Source organism: Loxodonta africana, chromosome 11, assembly GCF_030014295.1.
Source record: "Loxodonta africana isolate mLoxAfr1 chromosome 11, mLoxAfr1.hap2, whole genome shotgun sequence".
NCBI classification, from domain to species: Eukaryota; Metazoa; Chordata; class Mammalia; order Proboscidea; family Elephantidae; genus Loxodonta; species Loxodonta africana.
In genome coordinates, this window is record NC_087352.1 from 100,567,595 (window position 1) to 100,584,756 (window position 17,162).

The 17,162-nt window shown below is 42.5% G+C and overlaps 2 protein-coding genes across 4 annotated transcripts in view; both read left to right on the forward strand.

Annotated features, from left to right (window-relative positions):
- PTPRM (protein tyrosine phosphatase receptor type M) overlaps positions 1-17,162 on the forward strand; it is a 943,724-nt gene that overhangs the window by 904,151 nt on the left and 22,411 nt on the right. For all 3 annotated transcript variants that reach the window (XM_064294704.1, XM_064294702.1, XM_064294703.1), the window contains 2 exons: positions 4,147-4,272; positions 6,025-6,188. In XM_064294704.1, the coding sequence (XP_064150774.1) occupies positions 4,147-4,272; positions 6,025-6,188 (290 nt within the window). The remainder of the gene's footprint in view (positions 1-4,146; positions 4,273-6,024; positions 6,189-17,162) is intronic.
- LOC100664153 (eukaryotic translation initiation factor 3 subunit H-like) lies at positions 13,267-14,438 on the forward strand. Its single transcript, XM_064294705.1, has one exon. The coding sequence runs from the start codon at positions 13,282-13,284 to the stop codon at positions 14,332-14,334; it is 1,053 nt and encodes a 350-aa protein (XP_064150775.1). The 5' UTR covers positions 13,267-13,281; the 3' UTR covers positions 14,335-14,438.

Below are 17,162 nucleotides of genomic sequence, written 5' to 3' on the forward strand. Positions count from 1 at the left end.
TGTCAAATGGTACAACCACTTTGGAAATGGATTTGGCACTTCCTTTAAAAGCTAGAAATAGAACTACCATACGATCCAGCAATCGCACTCCTTGGAATATATCCTAGAGAAGTAAGAGCCTTTACACGAACAGATTATGCCCACCCATGTTTATGGCAGCACTGTTTACAATGGCAAAAAGATGGAAGCAACCAAGGTGCCCATCAATGGATGAATGGATAAATAAATTATGGTATATTCACACAATGGAATATTACGCATCGATAAAGAACAGTGAGGAATCTGTGAAACATTTCATAACATGGAGGAACCTGGAAGGCATTGTGCTGAGTGAAATTAGTCAGCTGCAAAAGGACAAATATTGTATAAGACCACTATTATAAGAACTTGAGAAATAGTTTAAACTGAGAAGAAAACATTTTTTCGTAGTTACGAGAGAGGGGAGGGAGGGAGGGTGGGAGAGGGGCATTAACTAATTAGATAGTAGATAAGAACTACTTTAGGTGAAGGGAAAGACAGCACACAATACAGGGGAGGTCAGCACAATTGGACTAAACCAAAAGCAAAGAAGTTTCCTGAATAATATGAATGCTTTGAAGGCCAGCGTAGCAGGGGCAGGGGTCTGGAGACCATGGTTTCAGGGGACATCTAAGTCAATTGGCATAATAAAAGCTATTAAGAAAACATTCTGCATCCCACTTTGGAGAGTGGCGTCTGGGGACTTAAACGCTAGCAAGCAGCCATCTAAGATGCATCAATTGGTCTCAACCCACCTGGATCAAAGGAGAATGAAGAACACCAAGGACACAAGGTGATTAGGAGCCCAAGAGACAGAAAGGGCCACATGAACCAGAGACTACATCAGCCTGAGACCAGAAGAACTAGATGGTGCCTGACAACAACCGATGACTGCCCTGACAGGGAACACAACAGAGAACCCCTGAGGGAGCAGGAGAGCAGTGGGATGCAGACCCCAAATTCTCATAAGACCAGAGTTAATGGTCTGACTGAGACTAGAAGGATCCTGGTGGTCATGGCCCCCAGGCCTTCTGTTGGCCCAGAACAGGAACCATTTCTGAAGCCAACTCTTCAGACATGGATTGGACTGGACAATGGGTTGGAGAGGGATGCTGGTGAGGAGTGAGCTTCTTGGATCAGGTGGACACTTGAAACTGTTGGCATCTTGTGCCTGGAGGGGAGATGAGAGGGTGGAGGGGTTAGAAGCTGGCAAAATGGACACAAAAAAAGACAGTGGAGGGAGAGAGCGGGCTGTCTCATTAGGGGGAGAGTAATTGGCAGTGTGTAGCAAGGTGTATATGGGTTTTTGTGTGAGAGACTGACTTGATTTGTAAACTTTCACTTAAAGCACAATAAAAATTATTTAAAAAAAAAACTAGGGCTTGAAGTTAAGAGAATCTCAGAATGACAGTTTTTTGCATATCTCTTCTTAGTCATGAAGAGAAAGAATTGCACAGTGATAACTCAGTCTTAGTCCTGGGGTTGGAAATGTTTTCCTAGAGGGAGTTGTCAGGTGAACGTTAGTGCAGTGGTCCTTTAGGAGCTGATTTATCGTTACATTGAAAGCTTTCCAGTTAAGGTAACAGATGTAACCACCGGTACAGAGGGTGTTGTTGAAAATTTGAGCTTGTTCTGGAATCACGTTAATTTACTTTTTAATACAGAGAAATTCTTTTTTAAAAAAAGGAGTCTGAATTATTTCAGCTTCCAACTGGACAAGATTTGTCCTTCCTAACATCTGCTTTGTGGCCATCAACCTGTCAATAAATGGCATGGACATTAAACCCAATTCTCTAATGTTTTTAATTGTGTTTGAGACACAATGTTATATCGTTTAGACTCTATTCTGAAAGCTAGTTAATGAAATAATAATGCTACTTCTTGTTCTCATCTAGTCCTTTTGCTTAAGCTTAAATATGTAGGACTCGTCCCACTGATCCTCTCACAAGGATAGATTGCAGACATTTATAAACACATACAGATGCCTCGGCTCAGGGAGCTTAAAAGATCCACCCAAAGACACAACTCAAAGTGGAGCCAAGAAGCCTGGTTTTCTAACCTAAAATGCCATGAGCTAAGTTTCACTGGTTCAACATTCTTTAGTACCAGACAGTTATGGGATAAAGGACGTGATCCCTATTTAGAATTGTCCTGTTTCTTTCCTAATGTGAATCCCGAAATAGAGTGATATAAAGGTTTTTGTTCATACTCATGAACAAGACTTTAATGATTTTAGTGTGTTGTTTTTGAACAGCAATGTTTGGATTCTAAAGCTGCATTCTAAACCCAAGCTATCTGGATTCAAACCAGCCTTTGGCTGACTCGTAGACAAGACGAAGGGATATAGTTCTGTTTACCAGATGGATCTGATTTCCACAGTGAGAGGAAACAGGCCCCTGGGATTCAGTCTCTTAGAGAATACTGCACTGAGCATTTGAGTGTAAAGGCCTTACAATCATACAAGAGTAGCACTCAACTTTTTTTAGTACTTATAGGTCAGGCTCATGGATGTGTTATGCACCATTTAAGCCATTTTCTACCCGGTTTACTTGGGCAAAGGGTAGGAAAGGCTGAGTGCCAGGAGCCAAGCCTGGCCCTGGCCGTTCGTATTTCTAGTGTAAGTGACAAGCTTCTTAATCAGAAGCTTGAACTGAGGAAGAAGCAGAAAGCAAAACTAACCCAGTCAATAGGAAAGCAGGCAGAACAGTTCAGATGTGCCTGTTATGGCTTCTGTTACCATCTCAGCTCCCCCATGTAATGCTGGTTAATTTAACAGTGGGGACACGACAGGTATCAGAAAGATAATAAACATCAGCATGCTATAGTTTGACAAGGCAGCTTTATAACTCCTCACCAGGAAGTGCTGGTGAAGAAGAAATTTTCATGGAAGTATTATTTTTTTTTTAATGTAATTTATAAAATATTATAGACTCAGATAACATAAAAAGCTCCCTTGGTTATCCTACTTTCAGTCTTAATCACAAAGTCAGAAACTTTACCTTCTTCATAATTGAGAGAAACGTCTTGCAACTTTGGACAGAAATCAACCTTTGCAACCTTTGACAATGAGATTTTAGATCCTTCGGAAAGTAAAATTCATCTGAAAATGAATGTCACTCATCATTTTGCTTAAAATGAGGTGATATGTCATGTCTGCTCTGGGCCCAATAGGTTATAAAATAAATAATCAAGTACTTACCTCCTTGCTTCACCACAAGCCATTTGTCCCTCAGGTAAATCAGAAAATGCCAGCGGAATATCAAGTTCCAACAGAAGTTAAATTTCGAACTTTCAATGTCTGTTAGGGTTTTGGGGGTATTGTTTTTGGGAAAGGTGTTAAGGAGAAGAGATCCCCACTGCAGTTCTCCCCTGCCTTTCTCCAAGTTTACTGTTTTTGTCGTCAGTGTGGTATTTTGTATAAATGGAAACACCTCTCTCATAAGCCACCAGGCCCAGCATCACTCATACCACACAAAGTTGTGCAAAAGTTCTGTTACCCAGTGTCACCAGTGCCTGGGGTTTGAGACCCTAGGAAATTGTGTTTTTAGTTAAAACCACCTCCAGGTAAAACAGAAAACCCTTTACTGTATCTTCCTATATCTGAACTGGAAGAGTTTGGGCCAGAACATGAAAATGCAACCCCACACTGTTATCAGTTCTGAAACATGGTACAAAATAGCCATATTCTCAAAACTGATTATAAACAGTGATGCAAGCCCAGACAGCGGAGGATGGAAATTTTAAAGTGAAAAGGTACATGTGCCATCTTAAGTATCTTAACTCTTGTAATGGTAGCCAGTGGCATCTCTCCAGGGCCTGATGAGAGTTCCTTTTAGCACACATAAGAGATCATACAAAGGATGTGTTGAACGATAGCCACGTGACCTCATTGGAAAGCAGAATGTTTTCTGAAAAAACAAATGAAAAATTACTGTAAGGACAGCTAGAGTAGGGAAATCAGCGAGCGATAAAGATCTGAATTACACTTGCTAGAAGGAAAGAAAGGATAATGAAGTGAATCAATGAAGCACTAAGAATTACTGAATGTTTATACTGACCGTATTCAAACGAATAGGAGTAAAGTTATTCTTAACCTTGCGTTTCTGTGTTTGTGTGTCTTGAATTCAGTTGTGTCCCCAGTACTGGCCAGAAAATGGCGTCCACAGACACGGCCCCATCCAGGTGGAGTTCGTCTCTGCTGATTTGGAGGAGGACATCATCAGCAGGATATTCCGCATTTACAATGCTGCCCGAGTAAGGATCGTGGCCAGTGTCGCTTATTACTCTGCTGTTATTATTTTCTCATTCCTCAAATACTTAAAGTGCCCACTCTCTGCACAGCACTGTTCTCAGAGTTTGGAATACATCTGTGAACAAAACAAGGCTCCCTGACCTTGCGCTTACATTCTCATGGGAGAAGACAGACAATAAATAATAGATCTAATAAATTATGCAGCGTGTTAGAAGGTGATAAATGATATAGACAAATAAAGGGGAGTAGAGAGTGCTACGGCCTTGAGCAGGAGGGGGAGGTGGTTTCTTTTTTAAACAGTTCGTGCTTTTTGAGCCAAGACCTGAAGGAAGTGAGGCAGTAGGGTGGTTGGGACTCTCTGGCAGACGTGACAGCCGGTACAAAGGCCCAAAGGCAGGCCCTGGCCTGGTGAGGTCGCGGAGCACTATGTGGTGGGGGCACAGGTGGGAGCAACTCATGGTGGAGGGCTGGGGAGCAGAGGTCAGGGAGGGCTACGTGGACCATGGTCAGGAGCAACTGAAGAACCATTACAGGGTTGTGCATACAAGAATTGCATGCCGTGAGCTACGTTTACAAAGAACACTCTGGCCTTTGTGCAGATAAACAGCACAGGGTAAGAAACAATCCAGGAGGCTGCCACGGTCATGCAGAGTACCAGCAGGTGGGCTAGTAAGAAGCAGGGAGATGCTAATATGTGTGAAGGCCAAACCAAAGGCCAGAGTCAAGGGTGACCCTTGGTATTGTGTCCGGACAATTCAGAAGACAGCTCAACAGGCCCTGAGTTGTGAAAGCTGTGGCCCTGGCAGGATTGGGGTACAGGGGCACAGGGAGAGGATTGGGACTTCAATATTGACATATCAGGCTTGAGGTGACTGTGAGACATGACAGTGGAAATAGCAGGTCAGCAGCCAAATGTTCGAGGGTGAATTCAGGAGAGCAGCCTGGCCGAGAGATACAAACCTATGACTTCTTGGAATATGGGTGGCATTTAAAGCCATGAGACTGAATGGAATCATCAAGGGAGGGAATAGAGAGAAGATAAAGAGACTGAGGACTGAGCCTGGGACACCCATCAGTAAGAGGTCAGAGAAAAGAGGCGGAGGCAGAGAGAGAGCCCAGCAAGGGAGGAGGAAGAGCCAAGAGAACAAAGTGGGGTGAGAAGAGTGGAAGGGGCTGGGCGAGATGCTGCCGAGGCCATGGAGAAGTGAGTCCAGGGGCTTAGCTGAGGTTACAATAGAACGGTTGTGTTGCTTGTCTACACAAGATAAGTGTATTGTAATATATTGATATATTAGCAAGATTCAAACCAATAAGCAAAACCATGTTATGTTCCTAGTAAACACAATGTAATCTATATCACACCGAGCTTGCAAACATCTCAGGTTATATTCTTTATCTCTGACTTCCCTGTAATTAAAGCAAAGCCATTTCCCCACCTAACGCACAATGTGGTCCAGCTGACGATGCTTATGTTACTTTTCCCTCGGCTTTTGCAAAGTTGTAAGCGTTCTGCTTCACTCGCATTTGTCTGGCCTGTCATGTAAAGCATCTGGTTGTTTATAACAGATTGAGATTAAAATCATAAGTCTTAGGCCAGTAGACGCTGGCTTCATTATTTGTAGGCAGCACTCTCCTTTAGTAACGTCCTGCTTTGACGAGAAGATCAAATAAGGGGAATCAGCTCACTGGAATTCGATAAAGTAAAATAATGCCTTTTTCTTTGTGCTCCTTGTTTGTTGCCTGACTCTCTGCAGCCCCAGGATGGCTATCGAATGGTGCAACAGTTCCAGTTTCTGGGTTGGCCGATGTACAGGGACACTCCGGTGTCCAAGCGCTCCTTCCTGAAGCTCATCCGTCAGGTGGACAAGTGGCAGGAGGAGTACAATGGTGGGGAAGGCCGCACGGTGGTGCACTGCCTGTAAGTGCTGAGGTGATGCAGCGCCAAGGGGCCACTCGGACCTCCTGCTCACTCTTTTATTTCACTATGAATGGAGAAGAAACAAGTCATCCTGGATGAAAGGATATCATGTGTTTACTAGGATCAGTCCACTCGCAGAGGGTTTACTTTGCTCTGCAGAAAACATCTGCATGGTGTATCTCAGCCATTGGAATAAGCACTGACCCTGTGGTTGGGACCCAGAACGAATTTGGGTGGCTTCAGTGGGTTCCCACCAGCTTCTGAGAGCCAACTCTTAGACTGTCAGGAATTTTGCCAGCTGGTTGTTAGACTGGTGGTAGCTGGAAATCATCCATCGGGAGAGTATTTACACCACCAAAACCGAAAAACCAAACCTGTTGCTGTCCAGTCGATTCCAACCCATAGCGACCCTGTAAGACAGAGTAGAGCTGCCCCCACGTGGTTTCCATGGAGTGCCTGGTGGATTCAAACTGCCTGCCCCTTTTGGTTAGCAGCCATAGTAGCTCTTAACCACTACACCACCAGGGTTTCCGTTTATACCACAGAAATCAGCAAATACTACAAGACAGCCCCTACCCCGGCTGGTTCACCAGCACATAACCTAGTAAGTCTATTAGGAATCACGTCAGAGGTTTCAAAGGAACTTACTCTTATTTACGTTGTGGTTTTTAAGAGAGACTTTTGTCTGGGAACGTGGGAGGATTTGGTCCGAGCCGTGGTCCCCAAAGTGTGGTCTCCAGCTCAGCAATGTTAGTATCACCTGCAGCCTTGTTAGGAACATAAGTTCTCGGGCTCCACCCCAGAGCGGGGGACTCTGGGAGTGGGTCCCTGAGAGCTGGGTTTAACCAGCCCTCCAGGTGATTCTGATATGCTGAAACTGGAGAACAGCCCCTTCAGAGTGGTGATTCTCAGCCTTGGCTACACGTTAGGGTCGTCTGAGGAGCTTTAAAACACAAAACAAAACAAAAAACCCATTCCCAGGCCACACCCAAACCAATTCAGTCACAGTCTCTGGGAGTGGGGCCGAGACATCAGTATGTTTTTAACTCCCAGGTTATTTCAGTGTACGCCGAGGCTGAGAACCACTGAACGTAGACTGTCACACTTGTCACGGCACTTTCACCTGCATTTGCTCATTGGCAATGATATGTAGCTAATCAACCAGCTGGAAGGGCTGCATGGCACAGGCAATTAAAAAGCCCGGGCAGTCAGGGAAGATGTGTAGAGAATCTGTGGAAACATAAGCATAAGCATATGTCGCTGTTATTAGAGGGTCATTAGCAGGACACAGTAAGATTGCTCCCAATTTGAAGGGGAAATAAAGTTTTACTGTGGGCAGACCAACCCTTTGGCTAAGGGCATGGCTTTCTCTCCTTTGGCTGCATGTGTCTCAGGCAGTGCCATCCCTACCCAGCTCCTAGGGCCCAGGAGGCCTCCCTGGCTGCCCAGAATCCTGCCTGCTCTTCTCTCTTTCCTGCCTGTCACCCAGATTGAAGGGTGACCGTGTCACATCCTGCAGGAAACCTTATTCCCCTAGAAAGATCTTATAAACCTATTCACACTTGTCAACCAGAGGTCCCAACCCTTTGTCCTCTAAAAAGCTGCTTTGTTACCCCTTCCCCTGATTAGTTTCCCCTTCCCTCTCATGTCCTCAGTTCCTTACAGATATCTCTACTGAGAAAATGCCAAAAAGAATGTAGTAACAGTTCACACCCCCATTTTTATTTATCCAAGTCTACATGTAGCCTCCGATCAGAAATAAAATGAGGGCCACCACACTGCATTGACACACTCGCAGCAGAGAAAATGGGCATTTCAGAGTTTGTATTATATCTGCTGGGGTTTTTTGACATGCTGAAAAAATAGTTTGCAGATGCCCGTCCACGTCTGAAATTGCCAGCTTGTAATGTGTCTTTCTTCCCGGGATTATTAGCATTCTAGCAAGGGCCCGTGCTTCAACCTAAGGTCCAAATCCTAGTAGAGGAAGTCAAAGCCCCAGGACAGGCTTGGTGAAGGGGCACACAAACATCAGGTCTTTCCAAGGCCATGTTCAGTTGCCGCGCCTTGCAGTCCAAGAGATGGCTATGACCCTAGAACCAAGATGATTGTGTCACTGATCCAGTTAATATAGAAGACATGGAGCTGTCTTTCAACTATAGTGGGCTGAGGTGACAGCTACTCTTTCCCCTCCTGCCTGTCCAGCATTGCTTTCTCCTGGTGAGAAAAACTTGACTTTTCTTTAGAGACCCCTTCTCCCCTACTTTAATGTCCTTGTGGTTCCTGAACCTCCTGCTTTCTCTTGGCACTAAAGGTGGGCTTGCGACCCAGGCCTGGTCAGAATATTTATTTTTGTTTAAATTTATAAATTGTAAAGCTAAGATTTTTCTTAGCTGTGAGAAGCAATGTTAGTTTAAATTGGTATCCTCTAGTAGTCTGTGATGCTTTGAATCCCTGCGCTTCCTCTGAGGTAAGAACATCACATTTAGCACAGCGCAGCACCACCTAATGGCTGTGGGCTGAACATTTCTTCCCCCGAGACAGAGGCTCCTTGAGTTACATATACTAAGGTTAAGCAAATAGTTGATGAGAAATTATTTTCTTTATGCATGTCTTCCATCTAATAAAACCAGAAGAAATGATACAATTAATATATCACCATTTTGCAACTCTTGATGAAAATAAGGGGCCCTGATGGCACAATAGTTAAAGCTACTGGGTGGTTTAAAGTCAGGAAAGGTATGCGTCAGGATTGTATCCTTTCACTACACCTATTCAATCTGTATGCTGAGCAAATAATCCGAGTAGCTGGACTCTATGAAGAAGAACAGGGCATCAGGATTGGAGGAAGACTCATTAACAGCCTGTGTTATGCAGATGACACAACTTTGCATGCTGAAAGTGAAGAGGACTTGAAGCACTTACTGATGAAGGTCAAAGACCACAGCCCTCAGTATGGATTATGCCTCAACATAAAGAAAATAAAAGTCCTCACAACTGGACCAATAAGCCACATCATGATAAATGGAGAGAAGATTGAAGTTGTCAAGGATTTCATTTTACGTGGATCCACAATCAACAGCCATGGAAGCAGCAGTCAAGAAATCAAAAGATGCATTGCATTGGGCAAATCTGCTGGAAAGGATCTTTTTAAAGTGCTGAAAAGCAAAGATGTCACCTTGAAGACTAAGGTGTTCCTGACCCAAGCCATGGTATTTTCAATTGCATCATGTACATGTGAAAGCTGGACAACGAAATAAGAAAGACTGAAGAAGAATTGATGCCTTTGAATTGTGGTGTTGACGAAGAATACTGAATATACCGTGCACTGCCAAAAGAACAAACAAATCTGTTTTGGAAGAAGTATAACCAGCATGCTCCTTAGAAGCAAGGATGGTGAGACTGCGTCTTACATACTTTGGACTTGTTGTCAGGAAGGATGAGTCCCTAGAGAAGGACATCAAGCTTGGTAAAGTAGAGAGTCAGCGGAAATGAGAAAGGCCCTCAATGAGATGGATTGACACAGTGGCTACAATAGTGGGCTCGAGCATAACAACAATTGTGAGGATGGTGCAGAACTGGGCAGTGTTTCGTTCTATGCTACATGGGGTTGCTATGAGTTGGAACTGACTGGACGGCACCTAACAACAACAACATACCTGACAAAGGACTCATAGCCAGAATGTCTGTGAACTGCGAGTCAATAGGAAAAAGACAACCCAAGTCTTTTAAATGTGCAAAAGACTTGACAGGCACTTATTTTAAAAAGGATATCTAAAGAGTGAATAAGTGTAGGAAAGGTACTCAAGATCATTATTTTTCAGGAAAATTCGCATTAAATCCAGGGTTGGATACTACTGCATAGTCACCAGAATGGCTGAAGATTAAAAAACAAACAAACAAGTAAATGATAATACCAAGTATTGATGAGGATGTGGAGTAACTGGAACTCCCACATACTCTTGGTAGGAAGTACTTTAGAACTATTTGATGGAATCTGCTAAAGCTAAATGCACACATACCCTGACTGAGCTCTCTGCTCCCAAGTGTATGACTGACAGGAGTACATGTATGTACCACAAGACGTATTTGTAACAGCTTTACTCATAATGCCTAGAAACTGGAAGCCACTCAAATCATCATTAGCTGTTGGATAAGTTAGTTGTATAGTAGAATAATCATTCAATGGAATTCTGCTTAGCAAAGTAAAAGAATAAACAACTGATAGCACAACATAGATGATTCTCACATAGATAATATTGAGTAAAAGAAGCCAAACTCAAGAGATTTTACTGTATGATTCCATTTAAACAAAGTCCAAAAACAGGCAAAAGAAATTTATAATGCTAGCAATGAGAACAGAGGTTACCTTTGGTGGTGTTGATGGTACTGATGGTGTTGGCTCAGAAGGAGTATGGGAGAGGACCTGGAGACTGATAGTGGTCTATATCTTGATCTGGGTGCTAGTCACATGGTGTGCACATTTATAAACACTAACTGAGATATACACTTACCATTTGTAGATTCTATTGTAGGCATACATAGGGTGACTGCTTGTCTGTCAGTTTGTCATATTATGATGGCTTGTATGTTGTGATACTGGAAGCTATGCCACCAGTATTTCAAATACCAGCAGTATCACCCATGGTGGGCAGGTTTCAGCAGAGCCTCCAGACTAAGACAGCATAGGAAGAGGGACCTGGTGGTCTACTTCTGAAAAGAATTAGCCAGTGAAAACCTTATGAATAGCAGCGGAGCATTGTCTGATATAGTACCCAAAAATGAGTCCCTCAGGTGGGAAGGCACTCAAAATACGACTGGGGAAGAGCTGCCTCTTCAAAATGGAGTTGACCTTAGTGATGTAGATGGAGTCAAGCTTTTGAGACCTTCGTTTGCTGATGTGGCAAAACTCAAAAAGAGGAGAAATAGCTGCAAACATTCACTAATAATTGGAACATAGAATGTATGAAGTATGAATCTAGGAAAATTGGAAGTCATCAAAAATGAAATGGAACCCATAAACATCGATATCCTAGGCATTAGTGAGCTGAAGTGGACAGGTATTGGCCATTTTGAATCAGACAGGTCCACTATGCTGGGAATGACAAAGTTAAGAGAAGTGGCACTACCTTCATCATCAAAAAGAACATTTCAAGATCTATGCTGAAGTACAACGCTGTCAGTGATAAGATGCTTTTCATATGCCTATAAAGACAACAAGTTAATACCACTGTTATTCAAATTTACCTATCACCACTAATACCACTATTAAAGATGAAGAAATTGAAGATTTTTACCAATTTCTGCAGTCTGAAGTTGATCATACATGTAATCAAGATGCATTGATAATTACTGGTGATTTGAATGCACAAGTTTTAAACAAAGAATGATTAGTAGTTGGAAAATATGGCCTTGATGATAGAAACTGACACTGGAGATTGCATGATAGAATTTTGCAAGATCAAGGACTTAAATACATTTTTTCAACAACATAAACAGTGACTATACACATGGACCTCACCAGTTGAAATACGATGGAGAAGGTCAATATCATTAGTCAGAATGAGGCCAGGGGCCAGCTGCAAAACAGACGATCAATTGCTTATATGTAAGTTTAAGCTGAAGCTGAAGGAAATTAGAGCAAATCCATGGGAGCCAAAATAACACCTTGAGTATATCCCACCTGAATTTAGAGACTATCTCAGGGATAGATTTGAGACATTGAACGCTAACAACCAAAGACCAGACAAGTTGTGGAATGACATCAAGGATATCACACATGAAGAAAGAAAAAGGTCATTGAAAAGACCAAAATTGACATCAGAAGAGACTCTGAAACTTGCTCTTGAATGTAGAGTAGCCAAAGTGAACAGAATGTAAAAGCTCAACAGAAGATTTTAAAGGGTAGCTTGAGAAGACAAAGTAAAGTATTATAATGAAATGTGCAAAGACCTGGAGTTAGAAAACCAAAAGGGAAGAAAGTGCTCGGCATTTCTCAAGCTGAAAAAACTGAAGAAAAGGTTCGAGCCTCGAGTAACACTGAAGTCTTCTACAGGGAAAATATTGAACAACGCAGGAAACATCAAAAGAAGATGGAAGGAATACATGGAGTCGCTGTACCAAAAAGAATTAGTCAACGTTCAGCCACTTCAGGAGGTAGCATATGATCAAGAACTGATAGTATTGAAGGAAGAAGTTCAAGCTGCACTGAAGGCATTGGCAAAAAACAAGGCTCCAGGAATTGACAGAATACCAACTGAGATGTGTTTTAGGCTGGGTTCTCTAGAAAAGCAAAACCAGTAAAGCATATAAATCTATACAGACATTTATATCAAAGAAACAGCTCACACGGCTTTAGAGCAAACTGTGAAGATCTGTGAAGGCCAAGGAATTCCAAGATCGGCAGGCAAGATCGCAAGGTTTCATCTGGTTCACGTAGTTGCAGGGGCTAGCAAATCCAAGATCAGCAGATCAGAGAACAGGACTCTTGCTCACAGGCTGTGAAGATGGACGAATCCCAAGATCGACAAGTAAGCTGCCAGCTCAAGTCCCAATAATCAAGAGGTCAGACAAGAGGCAGATCCTGGATCCAGAACAAACCAAAAACCTTGGCAAGGTGAGCAGGAAGGAAGTAGGTGGCAGAGGGCATAGAGATGAAGGCTGAGGGGCGGTGAGCCACCACAGGCCCTGCCCTGCTGGTGCCACTGAGCAGATTCCATCATGAGGGTGATTACCTATCAAATTTCAACAGGGAAGTGATCACAACGTTATACAACCACCAAAACACTGAGAATCGTGGCCCAACCAAGTTGACACACAATCTTAACCTTCTCAAGATGTTTCAACAAACCAATGCAGCACTGGAGGTGCTCACTCATCTATGCCAAGAAATTTGGAAGACTAGCCTGGCCAACTGACTGGAAGAGATCCATATTTGTGCTCATTCCAAAGAAAGGTGATCCAAAAATGCAGAAATTATCCAACAATGTCATTAATATCATACACGAGTAAAATATTGCTGAAGATTATTCAAAAGCAGTTGCAGCAGTACATCGAAAGAGAACTGCCAGGCCTTTCTTCCTGTCCGGCTGGAAAAATGGCGTCCCGCAAGGAAGGCACCGGCTCTGCCACCACCTCTTCCAGCTCCACTACCGGCGCTACGGGGAAAGGCAAAGGCGGCTCCGGAGACTCGGCCGTGAAGCAAGTGCAGATCGATGGCCTGGTGGTATTAAAAATAATCAAACATTATCAAGAAGAAGGACAAGGAACTGAAGTTGTTCAAGGAGTGCTTTTGGGTTTGGTTGTAGAAGATCGGCTTGAAATTACCAACTGCTTTCCTTTCCCCCACCATACAGAGGATGATGCTGATTTTGATGAAGTCCAATATCAGATGGAAATGATGCGGAGCCTTCGCCATGTAAACATTGATCATCTCCACGTGGGCTGGTACCAGTCCACATACTATGGGTCGTTCATCACCCGGGCGCTCCTGGACTCTCAGTTCAGTTACCAGCACGCCATTGAGGAATCTGTCGTTCTCATTTATGATCCCATAAAAACTGCCCAAGGGTCTCTCTCGCTGAAGGCATACAGACTGACTCCTAAGCTGATGGAAGTATGTAAAGAGAAGGATTTTTCTCCTGAAGCATTGAAAAAGGCAAATATCACCTTCGAGCACATGTTTGAAGAAGTGCTGATTGTAATAAAAAATTCACATCTGATCAACGTCCTAATGTGGGAGCTTGAGAAGAAGTCAGCTGTAGCAGATAAACATGAATTGCTCAGCCTTGCTAGCAGCAATCATCTGGGAAAGAATCTACAGTTGCTGATGGACAGAGTGGATGAAATGAGCCAAGATATCATTAAATATAACACGTACATGAGAAACACTAGTAAACAGCAGCAGCAGAAACATCAGTATCAGCAGCACCGCCAGCAGGAGAATATGCAGCGCCAGAGTCGAGGAGAACCCCCGCTACCTGAGGAGGACCTGTCCAAACTCTTCAAACCACCCCAGCCCCCTGCCAGGATGGATTCGCTGCTTATTGCAGGCCAGATTAACACTTACTGCCGGAACATCAAGGAGTTCACTGCCCAGAACCTAGGTAAACTCTTCATGGCCCAGGCTCTTCAAGAATATAACAATTAAGAAAAGGAATTAGCATGGACTCTTGAGATCACATTGGGGCAACTCTTGGAAGAAAGAGTTTGCATATTGAAAAGCACAGGGGATTTCTTTAATGTCATTGGCTCTGATATTGTCTTTCAGGTCAAAAATAAAATAAAACTTTTTTTCATAAAAAAAAAAAAAAGAGAACTGCCAGAAGTTAAGCCAGTTGCAGAAGAGGACATGCAATGAGGGGTATCGTTGCTGATGTCGGATGGATCCTGGCTGAAAGCAGAGAATACCAGAAAGATGTTCACCTGTGTTTTATTGACTATGCAAAGACAGTCAACTGTGTGAATCGTAACAAATCGTGGATAACATTGCAAAGAATGGGAATTCCAGAACATTTAATTGTGGTCATGAAGAACCTGTACATAGACCAAGAAGCAGCCATTCAAGCAGAGCAAGGGGATACTTCACAGTTTAAAGTCAGGAAATGTATGTGTCAGAGTTGTATCCTTTCACCATACTTATTCAGTCTGCATGCTGAGCATATAATCTGAGAAGCTGGACTATGTGAAGAAGAATACGGCACCAGGATTAGAGGAAGACTCATTAACAAGTTTAAATACGCAGATGACACAAACTTGCTTGCTGAAAGCAAACGGTTTGAAGCACTTACTGATGAAGATCAAAGATTACATACAGCCTTTAGTATGGATTGCACCTCAACATAAAACAAAAATACAACTGGAGCAATAAGCAGCATCATGATAAGTGGATAAAATATTCAAGTTGTCAAGGACTTCATTTTACTGGGATCCACAATCAATGCTCATGGAAGCAGCAGTGAAGAAATCAAACAACATACTGTATTGGGCAAATCTGCTGCAAAAGACCTCTTTAAAGTGTTGAAAAGCGAAGATGGCACTCTGAGGACTAAAGTGTGCCTGACCCAAGCCATGATATTTTCTATTGCCTTATATACATGTGAAAGCTGGACAATGAATGAGGAAGACCAAAAAATTTGATGCCTTTGAATTATGATGTTAGTGAAGAATACCGAATATGCCATACACTGCCAGAAGAACAAACAAACTTATCTTGGAAGAGGTATAGCATGAATGTTCCTTAGAAGGAAGGATGGCAAGACTTTGTCTCTCATACTTTGGGCATGTGACCAGGAGGAAGCAGTCCCTGGAGGAGGACATCATGCTTGGTAAAGTAGAGGGTGAGAGAAAAAAGAAGACCTTGAATGAGATGAATTGGCACAGTGGCTGCAACAATGGGCTCAAACATAGCAACAATTGGGAGGATGGCACAGGACAGGGCAGTATTTCATTCTGCTGTACATGGGGTTGCTATTAGTCAAAACCAACTCGACAACACCTAACAACAACATTGTAGGCATATTATACTTTATTTTAAAAGTTGATTTGCCTTGCTTGATTTGTAAACTTTCAATTAAAGCACAATAAAAATTAAAAAAAAAAAAGAAAAGTTGATTTGCCCTTCTATTATGGACCACATAAGCTGACACTTGAATGTCATGATCAATCTTAAAATCACAAAAGGAGGGGCCACCAGCTGTCTTGTGCCTACCTCCTAATGACAGTATCCTTGTCAGTTAATCAGTCCATCAGTCAAACAATCCCAAATTCTTATCAAGTCCTGGGGCTAACTACCAATTTACTTGAAACACAGGTTAGAGAGGAACATGGTAAAGGATACCACAGAGATGCAATGAGTGAGAAAAACCTAGGATTTAGGTATCTCTACAGGACAAATGACCCAGTTTTCTCAACAAATTGTCAAGGAAAAAGAGAGTGTGAAAAAACCTATAGATTAAAATATCTTGCAAGACTTACCAACCGAATGCAGTGTGTGGACCTAAACAAAGCAACTGTGAGAAAGGGTCTGAAGCAATCTGGGAAACGTGAACACTGACTAGAAACTTGATTATATTAAAACAGTGTTTATTTATTTTATTTGTGATAATGATACTGTGGCTATTTAAAAATAGAGTGTAATGAAATAAAAAGAATCCATAGCTCCTTGGAAAAGTGGTTAATTCCAGAGCTCGTGCAAGGAAAATACAGGATGAACCTGGGGCATCTCATGGTTACGGAAAGTAAGGAAATGCTCAGAAAAGGATGCAGGCTTGTCCAAAGAGCACAGGTACCAAAGTGAAGGAGCTCCTAAAGGCCCGAGCTAGAAAAATTTGAACAACAAAATAAATATTAGCGCTATCAAATATTAACTCAGAATAAAATGAATATTTATAAGTCCATAGTAATATAAATAAATAATAAACTTTCTTTAAATAAATAAGAAAATAGTTTTTTTTATTATTATTGGGGAGAAGAGACAGCTGTTTCTTGCAGTAAAATTCCAATTAATAAATGTTGAAGGAAAGGGAAATAGAGAATCACCACTAGGCAAACACTATGGTGATAATTGTTACAAACAAGATCCACCAATGGGTGCTAAAATTATTGGGTGAAGAAATAAGATACTTGCAGAATCCCAGTGAATCTCCCCGAGAGAGAGATCGTAGTTTTATAGAGCAATAATGTGGCAAACACCATCTTAGCAAGTATCTTAGTTATCTAGGGCCGCTGTAACAGAAATATCACAAGTCGATGGCTTTAGCAAACAGAAGATTATTCTCTCACAGTCTAGGACACTAGAAGTCTGGATTCAGGGCACCAGCTCCTGGGGAAGGCTTTCTCTCTCTCTTGGCTCTGGGGGAAGGTCCTTATTATCAGTCTTCCCCTGGTCTAGGGGCTTCTCAGTGCAAGGACCCTGAGTCCAAATGACACGCTCTGTTCCCGGTGCTTTTTTCTTGGAGGTTTGAGGTCCCTATGTCC

Excerpts from the sequence above, each read along its gene's own strand:
- LOC100664153 (XM_064294705.1), top strand. The coding sequence starts at position 13,282 with ATGGCGTCCCGCAAGGAAGGCACCGGCTCTGCCACCACCTCTTCCAGC.